This window comes from Thamnophis elegans, chromosome 1, assembly GCF_009769535.1.
Source record: "Thamnophis elegans isolate rThaEle1 chromosome 1, rThaEle1.pri, whole genome shotgun sequence".
Classification (NCBI taxonomy): domain Eukaryota; kingdom Metazoa; phylum Chordata; class Lepidosauria; order Squamata; family Colubridae; genus Thamnophis; species Thamnophis elegans.
The window spans coordinates 91,394,316-91,414,372 of NC_045541.1; the positions used below are offsets into that span (position 1 = coordinate 91,394,316).

A 20,057-nucleotide genomic window follows, 5' to 3' on the forward strand; every position below is an offset into this window, starting at 1 on the left:
TATGTATGTTCTGTGAAGTCCCACTGATGCTTTAAGGTGCATAAAGTGCCAGTCAAATTTCCATTAAGAAAATCAGAACATATAAAGCTCCAGTATTGAATACTGTCAATCTTTTCTTTCAAATTGCTGCAGTTTACAGCTGTATTATTTTAACACTGGTTAAAAATAACCGAGACCGAATGTAATTCATGAAACTTTGCCCAAGAAATGTAGAGGATAATCATTGTATTTTGTTCAAAATTGAGGAAGTTTGTTCAAATTTGCAAAACAAAAATCTACTGTGACCTGCTGATGGACCCCCATTTCTTTTTTCTCTCAATATAATATAGTTGTTTCAACGATGCCTTATGAAAGTCTTACACATTGACTTGTGGAAGTGCTACCTTTCATATGTGCGAGAAACAAAAGGGAAGCTACCCAGTTATAAGTAAGTTGATATGGTATATTGGCTACTTCTTATAGGCCTAAGATTTAAAGGAAGAAATAGATAACTCTGCCAAGGTCAATTCTTCACATGGACATACCAGGGCACAAATTGCTGACTCAGCGCTGTAGGAGGATTGCTTAGAGTGTATTGGTGTTACACTGCTGATCCAGGACTGGTACTTCCCTCTTCCATCTGTTTCTCACCTCCTGCTTTTACTTTTTAGTTTATGTAGAAGCAGCAATAATTTTGGAACTACTACCCTATTGCTCAGTGGTGTCTCTGGTATAAGGATACAACAAAGTTAATTTTCTTGATCAGTAGTTTAAACTGCGGCATCATTATGTCTGTGAGCATCTAGGCTCACTCCAAACTACTCTGAATTTTTTTCAAGCTTTCTGCTCCTTGGAGAATCAAATGTCCAGACAGCCATCAGTTTAAAGCAGTTTGGAATTAACCTGAAAGTTGTTTGAAGTGTAATCATTCTCATTGTTACTTTTAAAATCTTATTTCACCTTACTTTGCAGAACAGATAGTCTGTTGGTTACTGCTTTGTTTAATACTGTTCACAGTTAAATCAATGATGAAAAAAATAGCTTTGTAATCAGTTCTTACTTTTATGACCTTCCTAGATCTGTAAAGCAAAGAAAAGGTGAAATAAGATCGGAAGCATAGTCACAAATTCACTTAGCAATTGTTTGCTTAATAACTGAGTTGTCTGTCTCAATTGTAGTCCCTGAACAAGGACTACCAGTATTTTCAATTATATGATTGTACAGTAATGTAATCCCAGAGTAAGGATGCCAATAAAGAGCAAAATGTCTTAATATTATTAAAGCTGCTTTATTTCAGCTCTTTCTAAACCCTATGTTATTTCTCAAATCTCAATCTGCTTTTTAAAAATCCTTTTAAAATGCAACAAGTAGGTTCCTTGATCAGGGAATTCTCTCCAAAATGTAGATCCTCTTGAAGCATGTCAGACTGTGCCCTATGAAAAATTTGGCATAGTATTTTTATGTATGATAACCTGCTTGTTTAAAGTAATAAAACATAATAATTTGTTTTCATGCAAATTTAATTCCATATTTTCTTTGTATTTTTTACAGAGAAAAAATGGCTCAAGCATATGATTTTGCTCTAGATAAAATTGGCATGGAAATAATGTCATATCAGGTAGGTTTCTATATATATTTTTGGAAATATTTTTTGTTAAATACTGAACGGTTATGACAAACTAAACTTTGATTGCTTTTTATATAGATCTGGGTAGATTACATCAATTTTTTGAAAGGCGTGTAAGTACAATATTTTTTCTTTTATGTTAATTAATGCAATGTTGATATTCATACAGGTTGCAAAGTGTATTTGCTGACATATTACTGTCTCGCCTCACTATTTAGTGAAGCAGTAGGGTCCTACGCAGAAAACCAGAGGATAACAGCTGTCCGCAGGGTTTATCAGCGAGGCTGTGTGAACCCTATGATCAACATTGAACAACTGTGGCGAGATTATAACAAGTATGAAGAGGTAAATGAAAAGATGCTAGCATTCCAATTTGAGTGACTCTAACACAACTATTTTCTTCCTCTGCAGTGGGAGCTTTTTCTGATAAGGCAAGGTGAATAGACTATTGCCTCATACTGTTCAAAATTAAAATCAGTCTTTTGCATTTAAGACCAGCCATTTATATTCCTTTCCCCCTTTGTTGCTTTGCTTATCATCTCAAATCATAAACAGTCTATAGAATTTGAAAACTAACACATTATTTGGTAAAGCTTGAGTTAACTTCAGAAAGAAAGAAAATAATTTGTAAGAAAGTCAGTCCTAACACATTGAAATCTCAGGGATCCTTGTTTGACTATGGATTTTTGTACCTGATCTCAATGATGCAGAATTTACATATGGAGAACATTGGTTTGCAGATACAGTTTTGATCCTTTTGGCCACAAGGTATATATTCTGTGATAATCCTAGCTCAAGAATAGCTAATGAATCTTTTGGGGAACAACCTTTTTCACAACATAAACAGGTAGATTTAAATTTTTTTATAACATTCAAATCTGAATTTGATTGACTTCTAATGCTTCTTCAAAGTTTATTGAACTTAAGCATTTATTATTTGTCTGCCTTAATCACAGTGAATTCAGAATTACTTCTGAAATTAGTTTTCTGAGTCCTTATAAGAATTAACTTATAAGAATTAACTGATGTTCCCAAGCCTTTATTATCTTTATTAAAAGTTGAAAGAAGTTGATGGAGTTAACATGAATTGTTTATGTACCAGTTATAACAATATGAATACCTTATCTTGACAATCAGTGGCTGGTTATTTAAAAAACTGTGAAGCTATTTTTTTTTCATCTAAAAAAAAGAAACCTCCCTTCCTCTCTCTCCCTTCCTTCCTTTTACAAGAAACCTGGTCTAGTCAAATTTTTTGAAAATTTTCTTTAATTATGTATATTTCTGGTCATGCTTCTTTTAAATTCTCATAGTTATGCTGTATATGCTATACATCATGGTGGACTAGTGATGAAGACACTTTCCTCCCACTTGGAAGCTTGAGCATTCAGTCTTAGGTAGCAGCAGATATTTCTCCCCCAGGTGCAAAGAAAAAATATTTGCTGTGAAGTAAACGCTCAGCTCCATCCATTTGCCCTGACACTACCCAAAATTAAGGGATTAGAAGGTCGTAAAAAGGGAGCTGTGTGTATACCATGTATATCTTGTTTAGTAAAATACATAAGAGGACGTCTCAGTGAATCTCAGTGAATAAATACAGGTTTTCAGAGTTTAACAGCTTTTTCTCTTTTTCCAGGGAATCAATATCCACTTAGCCAAAAAAATGATTGAAGATCGTAGTAGAGATTATATGAATGCTAGACGTGTTGCTAAGGTACAGATGATGGTGGATTTTTGTTTTCCTTTTTATGAATTTCCTTTTATGATGAAAAACTGAACTGCAATATGTGTCCAATAGAACAATATTCAAATATTAAAAACAAAACATATTATTGAATTATTTGCCTTGTTTTAACTATTGTAATAACTACCTCTCTTTTAGGAGTACGAGACTGTGATGAAAGGTCTGGACCGTAATGCTCCCTCTGTCCCACCACAAAATACTCCACAAGAAGCACAGCAGGTAGACATGTGGAAAAAATACATTCAGTGGGAAAAGAGTAACCCTCTGCGTACGGAAGACCAAACTCTCATTACAAAGAGAGGTAGCTTCATTTATTTATTTATTTTGCTTTTCAGATACTTTGATAGAGTCTAGATTCTAAATCTAGAGTGCTGTGTTGTGTGCTAAATCTTGTTTTACTGCCCAGATCACTTCAATGATGGGATTGCAAAGCATTGCAAACAGAATCTGATAATTTTTGAATAGAAAAATAAATCTACCTATGCTTAGATTATAGGATACAAGAATGATTCCTTTGTGTGATAAATATCTGATGTTTATATGAAGCTTGGGTCACCAACAGTTTTAAATGTTAAAAAAAAACTACTGAAAATACGAAACAAGTACGTTTGTGAGAATGCCCTCAAATTTACAGACTTATTGGGGAACAATAAGATGTAATTTTTCAATCAAACAATGCCAAATTGGTTAGTGAGGAGCTTGAAGAAACATTATGATTTAAATAAGTAATGATTTGTTTTGCAAAATGCCAAATAAATATTGTCTCTCTGTTTTCTCCTAGTGATGTTTGCATATGAACAATGCCTCTTAGTATTGGGTCATCATCCTGATATCTGGTACGAAGCTGCACAATATCTTGAACAATCCAGCAAGCTGCTAGCTGAGAAAGGAGTAAGAAAAAATGTTGAAATATCTGCATGTGCACTACTGACATAGATAACACATTGTTTCGTGTTATCTGTGTGTTTTATTACACATTGTTATTTAGTATTAACACTGTTAATTATTTTAAAATTGATTTGCTGTTCTTATACAAAGACCAATTTGACTTAATATGTTAATCCAGGCTTAAATAATTGAAGAATTGTATGGAAACAAAAGTAACCAATATTGTGAATTTATTATAGATAGTCCTCTGATTACAATGGCAATTGAAAGACCCATCACTAAATGATGCGGTCCTAAAGGGTGATGTCACATGACCACATCACTTAGTAAGACTGCAATCTCGGCAGTCTCAGTTGCTATTGTAATCCCAGACCCATGCAAGTTGTTAAGCGAGAGCAGGCAGGAATCCCAGGAAAGAGGGCCAGTGGGTACTCTAGTGCTGCAGGGTAGGTCCACGGGGGGGGGGGGGGGGGGGGGCAGAGAGTTCTACAGGTAAATGCTCCAATGCTTTGGTGGGAGACTGTAGATCATGGGCAGGTACTTGAATACCATGTGGGGATGTCATGGGCAATAATTCCAGAGCATGGGTGAACAAAAACACAGTGGGAGTAATTTTCAACTACCTTCTGGCTTTGCTATTAACTTTGCTTGAAATTATTACCATATGACTGTGGCTGTCACATTGTTGTAATCATGAGCTGGCCACTGCACATCTGAATTTTAATCACGTGATTGCAGGAGTGTTGCAGTGGCCAGAACTTGAAAAACCAGTTGTAAGTTTGTTCAGCACCATCGTAACTTTAAACAGATGCTAAACAAATGGTTGTAGCCTAAGGACTACTTGTAGGCCATAAAAGTTTGCAGTCAATATATATATAAAATGAACTCCATATCCAATTAGAAACTAATCAAGTTTGCTTGTTTTTGATATGCAATCCAATTAAGTTTACAATGCCAGTATAATTTTTTCAGTGAGCATGGTTTAAATGGCTGAAAATTGTTTTCTGACTATATTTTGTAATTATTGTGCCTGACAAATTCTTTTCATTATTTTATTTTAGGATATGAACAATGCTAAACTTTTCAGTGATGAAGCAGCAAATATTTATGAAAGAGCAATCAGCACTTTATTAAAAAAGAATATGCTTCTTTATTTTGCCTATGCAGATTATGAAGAGGTGAATCAAAACATTTCTTTATTCTCTCAAACTTTAATGAAGTCCTCCCCTATGTTTAGAGATTGTAATCTCCATAAAAATACAGTCAAACTATTATGCTAATAGTTTGATCCCACTTTGGACCTAAATTAATGAAATATTTTTTTTAATTTGTGCAGAGTCGTATGAAATATGAGAAAGTACACAGCATATATAATAGACTCTTGGCTATTGAAGACATTGATCCCACTTTGGTATGTTTGATCTCTAGTACTTAAATTTTCAAATAATTGCAGTTTGACCAACTTTGATTCTCTTAGCTTAGCTCTCTCAGTGGCATTTTTTAAAACCGTTTTTTTGCTTATTTTGTATCCCCAAATTTATATAAATCATATGTTACTTCAGGTTTTTTGTCATTGTGGTAAAGATTATATTCCTGTGCTTAAAATTATGGAAATATGAAAAATATTACACATTGTTTCAACATGTGTTTAAAGAGTGTAGCAAGTGAAATCGCTGTTAACAATAATTTCGTATGCATTAACAGTGTTAGGGTCATCAAGAATGCTAGAATATCCTAGCAAAAAAAGCCAAAAAACAAAATAAATGTTTCATAATATCTAGATCTTCTTTTATCTTTTATTGATTTTATTTTATCTCTGATGTGAGCCGCCCAGAGTTGTTGAAAATCAACTAACATCCAAGTTTAATTTGTTATTGTTGTTATTTAACTTGTGATGATACATACATAGGTATCAAAGTAAGGTGAAAAACCATATTCAAAAATAAGTTCTAGTATTACAAACTTTTTCAGCTGTTTAAGGATTTGTTTATTTATTGAAACAATTTTATCTGGCTGTTTAATTCATTAAATATGAAGCCGAGCAACCAAAATAGGATTAAAAAGTAAAACAAGATAACTAATAAGTATAAAACTATCACAACATGATATAAGACATTGTAATTGATAACTAGTATCTTAATTTGCACTCAGAAGCCAATAGAAGGCCAGTGTAGTTCATAAAGCAGTGATATTACATGGATGCATTAAGGTATACCCATAACTATTCATACCACTGCATTCTGTAGAAATTATAGTATTTGGATGGTCTTGATGGGAAGTCCCTTGTACAGCTAAAGTCAGCAACTCAAGTAACAGGTAACTATGGCATGAGTGACAGTGACTCCAGATCCAGGAATGAGTGCAACTAATGCACAAGATGGGGTTGTTCAAAGGCTCTTTTACCCACAGTTGCAACCTGCTCTTCAAGCGGGAGCTGCAAGTCCAATGTGGGCCTCCAAATTCTGCACTGAATATCAGAATAGCAGGGTTGGAAGGGAATTTGGAGGTGTTCTAATCCAACCCCCTGGACAAGCAGGAAACCCTATATCATTTCAGACAAATGGTTGTCCAACCGCTCCTTAAAAACCTCCAGTATTGGAGCAACCACAATGTTTGGAGTTGTGAGACAACTAATTTTGTCTGGAAGAATGCAACCTCGCCTATAACTAAACATGGAAAGTCTATAGATGTAGGGGCAGGGGTGGAGGCATTAAAATCTACTGCCACTCTATCATGCTTAAATTGAGCTGAAGTTTGTTATTTTCCCATCCAGACCCTTTCCCCAGTCTACAGATACTTTGAAAGAACCTTGTTTGCATAATTTGATTGACCAATGATAGAATGGTAAAACTGTATATCACCAAAATACTGATGATACTTATACCCTTACTAACAGATGGCTTCATGCACTGGTTTCATGTTAAATAGAAGCAGAAAGAGGGTAGAGCTCTAAAGCAACCTGAAAAACAGAAATCTAGGGCTACATTTCTCTCCATCAAAACCAACTTATTTGGAGGAACAGAACCACACAGCACTGTGCCCTCACACCCAATCCCCTAAACCCATGATGGAGAACCTATGGCACATGTGCCAGAGGTGGCACACAGCGCCCTCTCTGTGGGCATGTGTGCTGTCGCGAGCTGCTTTTCTGGTTTCCGGTGCGTCAGTCTTTGCATGTACCAGAGCTCCGGAAACCTGGGTTTCTGGCACTCCGGCATGCACGAAGACCAGCTGGCCAGCATTCATGCATGTGCCAGAAACCCAAAGACCAGCTGGACAGCACACATATGTGCACCGCCCAGCTGGTCTTCTGGTTTCCAGTGTTCTGATGTGCATTCCGGTTTGGGCACTTGGTGCCAAAAAGGTTCACCATCACTGCCCTAAACCAATTCAGAAGGATACCATGATTGATGGTATTGAGGGCTAATGAAAGATCAGATATTGTAAGGGTGGAGGCATCACCCCCATCTTAATTCTGTTGTAGGTCAAGTACAATTAATGCTGTATCAGTGCTATAGCCCAGTCTGAAACGTGACAGAAAAGGGTCCAGATAATCTATTTCCTCCAGGTTCCTCTGGACCTGCAAGCCTACCACCTTCTCAAGGTTGGAGACAGGGTGAAAATCTTCCAGAGCTGTTGGATCCAAGGATAGTTTCTTGAGGATGGGGTGGACCACCACCACTTTAAGGGCGGCAGAACATCTCCTCCCTCAAGGATGACTTCACCTCTGCCTGGATCCAACCACAGGTTGTCTCCCAAGAGGCCTTAACCAGCCAGAAGGGACACGGATGTAAGTTACAGGAGGCCATAGATTCCTTGTCCACATCCTTGAGACCAACTGGCTTAAACCTTTCTCATATAACCATACATGACTGTGCGTCAAGCAATTTTAAAGTACCTGCATAACTGGAATCCAATTCAGAATGGATTTTAGTGATTTTATCTGCCTCAGGTATCTTTGTAGTTGTCCCTGCAGATATTTCTCAGGCCCATCCCTACCCTAGGAGAGACTGGATCACCTTGAAGAGGACCTCTAGATGGCTACCTTCATCTAGAGACACAATAAGGGAAGAAAAATAATCACATTCCTGATTGGATTCATTCTTAATTTTGTTCCAGAGATATTCTAGATATTTCTGGTGCTGTTTTATTTCCAGAGCCTTCTGAAAACCAGGGACATTTTCTGGGATCCATAAGCAGAAAAAGTTTACATAGATACAGCCCAATCTAGAGGTGTTGTTTGACCCCTTCATTCAAGGTAGCAACTATGGCTTCACAGTGACCATGAAGTTCCAACCTGCTTCTGATCCCATACCCAGGAGAGGGAGGTTGAAGTCTTTCAATATAAGTCTGGGAAACTCTACTGCCAATCCAGTTATGACACTGAGCAGCTCAGAAAGTTAAAGGGGTCCAGTAGCAGCAATTCCAATTGACCACCAGAGTCCAATTTGATCAGTAAGGTCTCTTGAGAGCTGTCAGGATCTTTCAAGTGACAATAGCAACCCTGCTGCCCTGTCTTAGAATCATGGCTGGTGCTACAATTGAAACCCAGATGGGCACATTTTTGAGAGGGGAATTCCCCTTTCAACCAGGCTTTGGTAATAGATACCGGATTTCAGTAAATCATGCATGCTATCATTATTATTAAATCTGATCAGAATTATGAGATTATACATTATCTATTATGAAAAGACAGATGGTTGATTTATTCCACCTCATTTTCCACATCTAAGCAAACCTAAACAATTCATTGGCAAAATTCACAGCCCTAAAAGTTGCTGGCAATTTGGATAGCAGCTGGAGAAGCAGAAAAGCAAAGTGGCTTATAATTTCAACTCTAGGGCCAGTCACTTGAGCAATATGGTAGTGGAGATTTTTGATCAATGAATTGTATATCAGTTATTTGCTATGTGGGGCTCGGTTTGACCCCCAAAGAATTTGAGAAGCAATATGAGTTTAGACAATTACGTGTTGTTATGTTTTCAATGTTTAAGAACTAAAACATATTAAATATATATGCTACCTTGAATTTCAAAATATAAAGAGGTTTAAATGTGCAACAAAGCCACATTCGTAATAAAGTATAGATCTCTTTATACTGCACTGCAGCTAAAAGATTATCCATTCCTCAGGTTTATATTCAGTACATGAAATTTGCAAGGCGAGCAGAAGGTATAAAATCAGGCCGAATGATATTTAAGAAAGCACGAGAAGATGCCCGCACCCGCCACCATGTTTATGTTACAGCTGCTCTGATGGAATATTATTGCAGCAAGGTAATTCTTCATAGTGAGTGAAATTATTATATCAGTTTTTTAGATGGTTCATTTTTTACTTTACTAATAATGTTTTTAAATTCACAGGACAAGTCAGTGGCTTTTAAGATTTTTGAACTAGGCTTGAAGAAATATGGGGACATTCCAGAATATGTCTTGGCATATATTGATTATCTTTCTCATTTGAATGGTAAGTTCCAGGAATTCAGAGAAGTCATTAAATTGGAGATTATAATTCCCTGTGTCTTTCCCATTAGTATATTAATATTCATTTATTCTATTTCTTTAACCGCCCTAAATGCCATGAAAATTTTAAGAGAGCATTTTTGTATTAACAAAATGAACGTTTTCCCCAAAATTGAGCACCTAACTTGTAAATATTGGGGAATTGATAATTGTGCAGGCATTCTCGCATAATTAATTGGTAAAAAAAACCTGGACTTTTCAATTTCAGGGTTTCTTTGTTTTTCAAAAAGTTGATTTCATCAGGATGTGGGCCCAGAAGGGTTATTATACACAATCTGATTTGAAGAGAGTGTAGACAAAGGCTAGGACGTTGTAACGTATTTTCGTAATATGCGTGCAGATCCAAGCAGTGCGGCTTTTTGCATTTGACTGATGGTGATTTTGTCAATTTTTAACTGTTTTAAATGTAATTCCAGTGCTTTTGGAATAGCACCCAGTGTGCCAATTACCACTGGAATTACCACTGCTGGTTTGTGCCATAGTCGTTGAATTTCAATTTTTAAGTCTGGTATTTTGCGATTTTTTCATGTTCCTTCTCGGCGACCCTGCTATCACCTGGTATTGCGATGTCTATGATTGTGACCTTATTTTTCTCAACCAGTGTGATGTCTGGTATATTATGCGCCAGTATTTTGTCTGTTTGTATACGGAAATCCCACAAGATCTTGACCATCTGATTTTCGGTGACTTTTTCAGGCTGATGTTCCCACCAGTTTGTTGCTGTTTTAATATTATAATTTTTGCACTAGTCGGTTTGCACTAGTGCTTTGTTCTGCCAACTCTCCATTCTTGATTTTATCACTTCTTTTCTATATTCTTGTTTCGTCTGTTGGGCCTTCAGTAGATTTTTGTTCTTTACTTCGATTAATAGATGTTCTTGACTTTCTTTTAAATAATCAGCCAGTGCATGTTTTTCTTCTTCAACTGTTTGCTTCACTTGTAATAATCCTCTGCCACCTGATTTTCGGGGCAGATATAGTATTATTATTATTATTATTATTATTATTATTATACAATTGTATCACAGCGGCCAGTTGTTTCGCCGGATTTGGCATTGGTTACTAGTCGGGCCCCACCCAGGGGCCTAGGACGTCGTAACGTATTTTCGCAATATGCGTGCAGATCCAAGCAGTGCGGCTTTTTGCATTTGACTGATGGTGATTTTTGTCAATTTTTAACTGTTTTAAATGTAATTCCAGTGCTTTTGGAATAGCACCCAGTGTGCCAATTACCACTGGAATTACCACTGCTGGTTTGTGCCATAGTCGTTGAATTTCGATTTTTAAGTCCTGGTATCTTGTGATTTTTTCATGTTCCTTCTCGGCGACCCTGCTATCACCTGGTATTGCGATGTCTATGATTGTGACCTTATTTTTCTCAACCAGTGTGATGTCTGGTGTATTATGCGCCAGTATTTTGTCGGTTTGTATACGGAAATCCCACAAGATCTTCACCATCTGATTTTCGGTGACTTTTTCAGGCTGATGTTCCCACCAGTTTGTTGCTGTTTTAATATTATAATTTTTGCACAAATTCCAATGGATCATTTGTGCTACTGAATTGTGCCGCAATTTATAATCAGTCTGCGTGATTTTTTTACAGCAGCTGAGTATGTGATCAACAGTTTCGTCAGCTTCTTTGCAAAGTCTGCATTTGGCATCATCAGAGGATTTTTCGATTTTGGCCTTAATGGCATTTGTGCGGATAGCTTGTTCTTGCGCAGCCAGGATTAGTGACTCTGTTTCTTTCTTTAATGTACCTGTTTTTAACCATAACCAAGTTTGTTCACTGTCCACTTTATCTTTTATTTTTTCCAGAAATTGACCATGCAGTGCTTTGTTCTGCCAACTCTCCATTCTTGATTTTATCACATCTTTTCTGTATTCTTGTTTTGTCTGTTGGGCCTTCAGTAGATTTTTGTTCTTTACTTCGATTAATAGATGTTCTTGAGTGTCTTTTAAATAATCAGCCAGTGCATGTTTTTCTTCTTCAACTGTTTGCTTCACTTGTAATAATCCTCTGCCACCTGATTTTCGGGGCAGATATAGTCTATCAGTATCACCACGTGGATGTAAACTGTAGTGTATTGTCATTAGTTTCCTGGTTTTTCGGTCCAAAAGGTCCAAATCAGTTTGTGTCCAGTTAACTATGCCAGCTGTGTATCTTATAACTGGTATTGCCCAGGTATTTATGGCCTTGATTGTATTTCCACCATTCAATTTAGATTTTAAAATTTTCCTAACTCTGTTGGTGTACTCTCGCCTGACAATAGTTTTTACTTCTCCATGCTTGATGTTATCCAACTGCAGAATGCCTAAGTATTTGTAGGCTTCATTTTCTTTGCATTTAATTAGTTGGCCATTGGGCATTTCAATTCCCTCAGATGCAGTGATTTTGCCCCTTTTTATGGATACAGTGGCGCATTTTTCCATGCCAAACTGCATTGAAATATCGGTGCTGAATACTCGGACTGTATTTGTCAATGATTGGATTTCTATTTCTGACTTTCCATAGAGTTTCAAATCATCCATATATAGTAAATGCGAATTTTTTTCAGCTTTTTTGGCTGTTTGGTAGCCTAATTTCATTTTTTTTAAGATTACTGATAGTGGGATCATTGCGATGATGAAGAGAAGAGGTGAAAGTGAATCACCCTGGAAAATTCCTCGCTTGATATTAACCATTCCGTAGCTCTCATTCCCTACTGCCAACTCAGTTCTCCATTGTTTCATTGCCTTTTCAGTAAAGGATGTAATATTTTTGCTAATGCCAGTTGTTTCTAAGCATTTTATGATCCAACTATGTGGCAGTGAGTCAAATGCCTTTTTGTAATCAATCCAGACCATATTCAAGTTCGTTTTTATGTTCTTACAATTTTCTAATATCATTTTATCAATTAGAAGCTGATCTTTTGTGCCCCTGCTCCTTCTTTTGTTGCCTTTTTGCTCTACTGGCAAGATGTTGTTTGTTTCCAAATAATCCATCATGTTATCTGCAATAATGCCTGTGAGTAATTTGAAGGTTGTTGGTAAGCATGTTATTGGTCTATAGTTTTCAGGTGTTGTTCCTTTAGTTGGATCTTTCTGAATCAAGTATGTTTTTCCAGTTGTCAACCATTCATCAATTTGGCCCTTTTGTAAAATTTCATTCAGTTGCCTGGCCAATATTGCATGTAAACTGGTCAGATATTTGAGCCAGAAACCATGTAATTGGTCCTTTCCAGGTGATGTCCAATTCTTTACCTTTTTAACTCAATTTTTGATCATCTCAGTTGTTATTTCTAATACTTGCATTTGTTTGTTGCCAATGCTTTTCTCAAAGTCATGTATCCACTTTGCTTCCTTGTTGTAGTCCTTTGCATTTTCCCACAATTCTTTCCAGAATTCAACTGTGGCCTGCTTTTCTGGTTTTTCACTTTTGGTGTCACCATTCACATTAAGACTTTGATAAAAACGCCGTTGGTCTGATCGAAATTGCTGATTTTGTTTATATTGGATGATTCGTGCCTCATATCTTTCAATTTTTCTAGCTGTTGCTGTTATCTGCTGTTTTACAATCTCTACAGCTTCATTGATGTTTCTTGTATCCAATCTATATCTTCTGATTAGCCGATCTATGATTTTGTTGTTTTTAAGCCATTGCTCATGCATGTTCTTTAAGTTACTAGCATCTGCCCTTAATTTTTTGATTTTTTGTTCTAGAGGGATTTTCCACTTTGGCTTTGATGCTTTTTCTGTTGTGTGACTAGGTACTTTAATTTTAATGCCTAGTTCATTAGTGACTATTACAGCTGCGCTGTACATTAACTGGTTTGTTTCCAAGATGGATCCTGGTTCAATTGTTGAAAACACTGCATTAACCATTTTCATGATAGGGGCCAAAATTTTCTTAGGCACAGTTTTTAGTGATGGTAAACGTTGCCTTTCCTCATTAAGCAGAAAATGCTCCATGATCTTATCCTTCAATTCTTTTTGTTTTTGAGTTAGTTCATCAGTTGGTTCAGTGATAACTGGTTCTAGTGGTGGTGATGTTATTTCCTCCCTGAGAGCTTCTTCTGGGAGTTCTACTATAGTGTCTTTAGTTGTGTCTTGAATATCAGTTATTTCCGCTTGTGATATTGTTTTTTGGGTTTTGCAATTTGCCTGAATTTCCTCATGTTCAACTTCACTAAACACTTTATTCCGTATAATAAATCGCCTTTGATCTGCTAGTCGTTGTTCACTAACATTTGAATCTGGATATTGTTGTTTCCATAATTCATACATTCGCTTTAAATATCCTCTTTTTTCTGGCTCTGAGTTGTAGTAACAGGCCATTATGGCACGGTTTTCATCTGCACTATATTTTTGTCGTTTTGTTGGCTGGTCCACTTGTAGCCCACTTGTCGACGGATGTCCAGGGACCCCAACATCCGCCGCGGCCCTTGTTAACCCGCGCGATGACCGATGCGGTATGGAATTCTTATTTGTTTTTTTCACCATATTGTATGGGTTGGCGGGGGGTTTTTTACGGGCCCAGATGCCAACCTGATCCCAACCTTCCTCCTTTCTCATCCGGGCTTGGGACCGGCAACGGCGGAGTTTTTTTTTTTTTAATTATTATTATTATTATTATTATTATTATTATTATTGTACAATTGTATCACAGCGGCCAGTTGTTTCGCCGGATTTGGCATTGGTTACTAGTCGGGCCCCACCCAGGGGCCTAGGACGTCGTAACGTATTTTCGTAATATGCGTGCAGATCCAAGCAGTGCGGCTTTTTGCATTTGACTGATGGTGATTTTGTCAATTTTTAACTGTTTTAAATGTAATTCCAGTGCTTTTGGAATAGCACCCAGTGTGCCAATTACCACTGGAATTACCACTGCTGGTTTGTGCCATAGTCGTTGAATTTCGATTTTTAAGTCCTGGTATCTTGCGATTTTTTCATGTTCCTTCTCGGCGACCCTGCTATCACCTGGTATTGCGATGTCTATGATTGTGACCTTATTTTTCTCAACCAGTGTGATGTCTGGTGTATTATCCGCCAGTATTTTGTCGGTTTGTATACGGAAATCCCACAAGATCTTGACCATCTGATTTTCGGTGACTTTTTCAGGCTGATGTTCCCACCAGTTTGTTGCTGTTTTAATATTATAATTTTTGCACAAATTCCAATGGATGATTTGTGCTACTGAATTGTGCCGCAATTTATAATCAGTCTGCGCGATTTTTTTACAGCAGCTGAGTATGTGATCAACAGTTTCATCAGCTTCTTTGCAAAGTCTGCATTTGGCATCATCAGAGGATTTTTCGATTTTGGCCTTAATGGCATTTGTGCGGATAGCTTGTTCTTGCGCAGCCAGGATTAGTGACTCTGTTTCTTTCTTTAATGTACCTGTTGTTAGCCATAACCAAGTTTGTTCACTGTCCACTTTATCTTTTATTTTTTCCAGAAATTGGCCATGCAGTGCTTTGTTCTGCCAACTCTCCATTCTTGATTTTATCACATCTTTTCTGTATTCTTGTTTCGTCTGTTGGGCCTTCAGTAGATTTTTGTTCTTTACTTCGATTAATAGATGTTCTTGACTTTCTTTTAAATAATCAGCCAGTGCATGTTTTTCTTCTTCAACTGTTTGCTTCACTTGTAATAATCCTCTGCCACCTGATTTTCGGGGCATTATTATTATTATAATTATGATTATTATTATTATTATTATTATTATTATTAATTATATACTTTATTCATTAAACATGAAACTCAGTCAACTGAACATTCAAAAATGCATCATGGTATTTATGATGCATTTTTCAATGTTCAGTTGACTTAGTTTCATGTTTAATGAATAAAGTATGTTGTTTTGTTGTTGTTAATCTTTAATCTTAATAATTGTTATTGTTATTATTGTTATTATCTTATGTACCCTGCTGTTATCAACAATTGTAAATTGAGTTTTAAATTCTTTTAATATTTGGATTGTTTCAGTGTGATATAGTACCTTTAATTGTAATGCATATGTAATTAAAAGTTAAGTTTATGTAGCTTCGTTTTAGCCTTAAGCCCCTTTTGTTAAGCTTTAATGTAGGAAAGGCAGCCATTAGCATTTTGTTCCGTTCATGTGGAATAGATAGAGATTTTCAAAGAATTGAAGTTATTTTCTTATCATTTCTTTTAAATTTTTTTAAAGGGTATGGGATGAAAAGGTTTTAGATTGAAATAATAGAAAATGTGATAAGTTACTGAAATTGTCTTAAATTAAATTTTTGCCTTGTGTTTTTCCTTTTTCTTCTTTTACAGATTTTTTTCTGCACTTTTTTTCTGCACTTTTTTCTTTTTTTGGTATTTTTCTTAGTTTGTTTCAGTATTCCAAGTATTTCAACCTTGTATTTTAAACTTACAATTATTCTTTAAAAAGTTCTGTTTTTAAAAATCATACAAATATTTACATGTTTTAATTTTTGCTTTTAAACTCTGTTTTAAATAGAGGATAATAATACAAGAGTCCTGTTTGAACGCGTGTTGACCTCGGGGAGCCTGCCACCAGAAAAATCTGGGTAAGCTTTACCTAAGCTCCTTCCTACAAGTGATCTCTTTTGTTGTACTTATAAATAAAGAGAGAGCTACTAAGAGAAGCAAAATATGTAGCACATTCTGTGGGCATGCATTTTATGGATTCCCCCAAATGTTTTGATATGATCTGGCATGCCTTGGTACTTTTACCTGCATGCATCAGAAATGAGTTTACTGTAAATCACTCAATCATTTAGACAGTGAGATCAGCAGCATATAAATCTAATTAATACATATATACATGAATGAATAGTTCCATCTACCTGCCAGCTTTGTACCTACATTTTTCTCCATCTCATCTGTGTTTATTCATCGAAAACTACAGTAATGAGTTTACTGTGAAAGTCACTTGTACAGTGACATGAGTGGTGTATTTGATTAATACAAACATACATAAATGAATGACCTCCTTTCTGGTTTTCACCGTACATTCTTTCCCAACTCATCTGTGATTACTCGCTGAAAAATATTCCGTTTAACAAGTGATTTCCACTTGGACCCTACTTTTTGGAGCCAAAATGCTGGGGAGTTATGTACATTTGTGGATTACATTTGTCTAAATTTAATAAATAACTATTTTGTCTGTCATTTTGCTCCTAAATGTAGTGAATTGTACAATCTATGCATGCAGCTCATTTTGTTTCCATTTTACTTGTAAGAGCTCTTCCACCATCGCTCCTCTTTATACATAAGCTGACTGGTTGCCATTCAACCTGGATCAATATTAATCAGTATAGAATCATTTCTTGACTTTCACTCCTTACTAGAGCAGCTTATAGACTAGACTCAGTTGTCAGTTTTTCTGGATCTAAAATAAACATTTTCTAGAAAAAGGAGGCAACTAAAATTAACCTGTGGGCAATTGCTGTGACTTTTGGTTATAAGAAAAAAAAAAGACTGGTATTTGTATACAATACATTTAACATTAGACTAGAATAGTTTCTCATGCAAAGACAGAGTTGATTAGTAGCAAGCCACCAACACATAAAAAAATTTTTTTATTAAACTTGTAGCAGTGAGTCTTGCAATAAATTGGATTTGAAACATGCTGGTTATTGAACAGTTGCAAAAGACATCGGTATTATTTTAGAAAGTGTAATTAGAATATGCTTAAATAAACATGTTTTCTATATTTTGATTTTTCTGTCTCATTGGGCATATGAATTAATTGTTATTGGGTTATTTGTTTTCTTCGGTATTTTCTTATACAGAGAAATATGGGCTCGGTTTTTAGCTTTTGAAAGCAATATTGGTGACTTGGCTAGCATATTAAAAGTTGAGAAACGAAGATTTACAGCTTTCAAGGAAGAATATGAGGGCAAAGAAACAGCTTTGCTGGTAGACAGGTATAAATTCATGGATCTGTACCCTTGTTCTGCCAGTGAACTCAAAGCTCTTGGTTATAAGGTAAATTAACAGAGAATGTTACATTATGTCCATTGCACACTTTCATCATTTAAATATTTTTTTAAATTTATTTAGTCACATGGATTCATTAACACTTTTCTTTTAATGCAATTTCCAGGATGTCTCTCGTGCAAAGCTATCAAACATAATTCCAGATCCTGTAGTGGCACCTTCAATAGTACCTGTGCTAAAAGATGAAGCAGACAGAAAGCCAGAATATCCAAAACCAGATACTCAGCAAATGATTCCATTTCAACCAAGACATTTAGCACGTAAGATTTTGACTAAATTTGACTAAATTTTGTCAAGATAAAAAGGGAAATTCTCTGCTACATTCTGACTACTTGATTTTAAAAATGTTTTCCTAATTCATCCTTACACATTTATTCTGTACTGCATGGTTTGAGTTATTTGATCTCAAATTTTTATTGATTGCATGATGTCTTGTAAGATTCATCTCCAAAATAAATAAAACTCCAATCAAGCATTTTTACTTTTGCTATAAAACCGTTCAGTTATTTTTGTGTTGTTATATTCCAGCTCCAGGTTTACATCCAGTTCCTGGGGGGGTCTTTCCTGTTCCACCTGCTGCTGTAGTTCTAATGAAACTTCTCCCACCTCCTGTGTGTTTTCAGGTTAGTTGTAATATAATGAAATCTCAATGAAGACTTTGGTAGTTTACTGTCTCATTTCATTAATATTGCATTTATTGAACTATAATGCTTTTATGTCAATATTCCTATTAAATGACTAATCTTTTTGTGTGTGTGCAGGGTCCATTTGTGCAAGTGGATGAACTCATGGAGATTGTCAGAAGATGCAAACTTCCAGATTGTAAGTTGTTTTTCCTCTGGTCCCCATTTTGGAAGTGTCTGGTGGTAGTACATTATCACCTGTACTGTCCCAGTTCCATATCAGAGTATTTGTTTCCAGCTCAGATCTCAGATAACTGCTTTCTTAGCCAATGAGTTCAGGGCTGGTAATATAATGAAATTTTGCTAGATTGCCCTAGACTGTTCTTAGAGAAAGTGAATTGATCTGTGTTTGGGAAACGGGAAACTATAGATTTGGTTATGGTGATCCCCAGTAAGGTCGTTTCACTGGGTCAGTGGCTGGCTGGATAAAAGGTATTATATAAACAGGGTCATCCTTAACTTTAGGGAATGGCCATTTGAGCAAAAATATTAAGACAGTATTCTATCCCTTTCTCTGTAATTACTAATGAATGTACTTTATATCTCTAAATATAAATTATGTGTATGTTCACAACTATTGAGCAAACCCTTTTTCACAAAATGAACTCTTTTCTTCCCTCTTCCAAAGCTGTGGATGAAGCTGTACGGATTATTACGGGAGGCTTGCCTGACCTTTCAATGGAAGGGAACGGACCTTTGGAAAATAATGCCCTTCTCAATAAATCTGTCAAAAGACCAAACGAAGATTCAGATGATGACGAGGAAAAAGGATCAGTGGTTCCTCCTATTCATGACATTTACAGAGCACGACAACAGAAACGAATCCGATGAGGCATGTCGCAAATTCAGTTGTGAAAATAAAGGACTTGTAATATGTTGTCTTTCAACAAATCAAATGTTTAAAAAGAATTGAAAGTTTCTAACATGCATCTTGCAACTGAGGTTGTTTTGTTACTGTGGTGCCTCTTTTTTACCAGCTGTTTTTTCATCAGAAAAGGAAAAAGGCAGATGAACTGGCAAATCTTGAGTTCTGGCAACAACTACACATTGGGACACAGACCACGCAAAATGTGTTTGCCATGTGTTTGGTTGGTCTTCAGATGTATCCTCACACACCACTTGAATTCTTGTGGGGATTTTGACAGTTTTATTTTTAAAAACTGGAAAGCTTATAATGGGAAAATATTTTAAATTCACATTTTTGAAAAACAAACTGTTCTCATTTTGCTCATGTAGTGTCTGTCCTGCCTTATTCTTCATTTTAATTTATGGCAGAATGAATGGAAGCTGTTTTGTAGTTTAAAATAGAAAAAATATTCCTTTCAAATAAAGGATCTCCTTAAAGTTACGTCTCATTAATTTTTTTCTGATACAAAAATTGTCTGATTTCAAAATCACTAATAATCCTAAATACTGAAATGAAATTGTTTGGTTTTGCTGGTGTTTACTTTTCCTTAGATAATTGTATATTGAAGTTTGTCTTTAGGATTATTTTTCTAAACATCATTTTCCCTAGACTTCAAGTGTGATAAACTGATATGAAATAAACTTTAAAGAGAAATGAAATTTGTAATCCAAAGATGCAATTATTGTATAACAGTATTGAAAATTAGGTAGTTGTCCAGAGCATGAAAATTAATTCACAAA

At 35.8% G+C, this 20,057-nt stretch overlaps 1 protein-coding gene across 1 annotated transcript in view; it reads left to right on the top strand.

Moving 5' to 3' along the window:
* The window catches only part of CSTF3 (cleavage stimulation factor subunit 3), a 66,674-nt gene extending 47,276 nt beyond the window's left edge, over nt 1–19,398 (top strand). Inside the window, exons 5-21 of the mRNA XM_032224080.1 lie at nt 330–427; nt 1,531–1,597; nt 1,685–1,719; nt 1,825–1,951; nt 3,240–3,317; nt 3,486–3,648; nt 4,129–4,238; nt 5,297–5,413; nt 5,572–5,646; nt 9,368–9,511; nt 9,599–9,701; nt 16,223–16,292; nt 17,520–17,715; nt 17,834–17,987; nt 18,256–18,350; nt 18,489–18,549; nt 19,039–19,398. Coding sequence (XP_032079971.1) covers nt 330–427; nt 1,531–1,597; nt 1,685–1,719; nt 1,825–1,951; nt 3,240–3,317; nt 3,486–3,648; nt 4,129–4,238; nt 5,297–5,413; nt 5,572–5,646; nt 9,368–9,511; nt 9,599–9,701; nt 16,223–16,292; nt 17,520–17,715; nt 17,834–17,987; nt 18,256–18,350; nt 18,489–18,549; nt 19,039–19,241 — 1,896 coding nt within the window. The 3' untranslated portion in view covers nt 19,242–19,398. The remainder of the gene's footprint in view (nt 1–329; nt 428–1,530; nt 1,598–1,684; nt 1,720–1,824; nt 1,952–3,239; nt 3,318–3,485; nt 3,649–4,128; nt 4,239–5,296; nt 5,414–5,571; nt 5,647–9,367; nt 9,512–9,598; nt 9,702–16,222; nt 16,293–17,519; nt 17,716–17,833; nt 17,988–18,255; nt 18,351–18,488; nt 18,550–19,038) is intronic.
* Nucleotides 19,399–20,057: the final 659 nt, after the last annotated feature.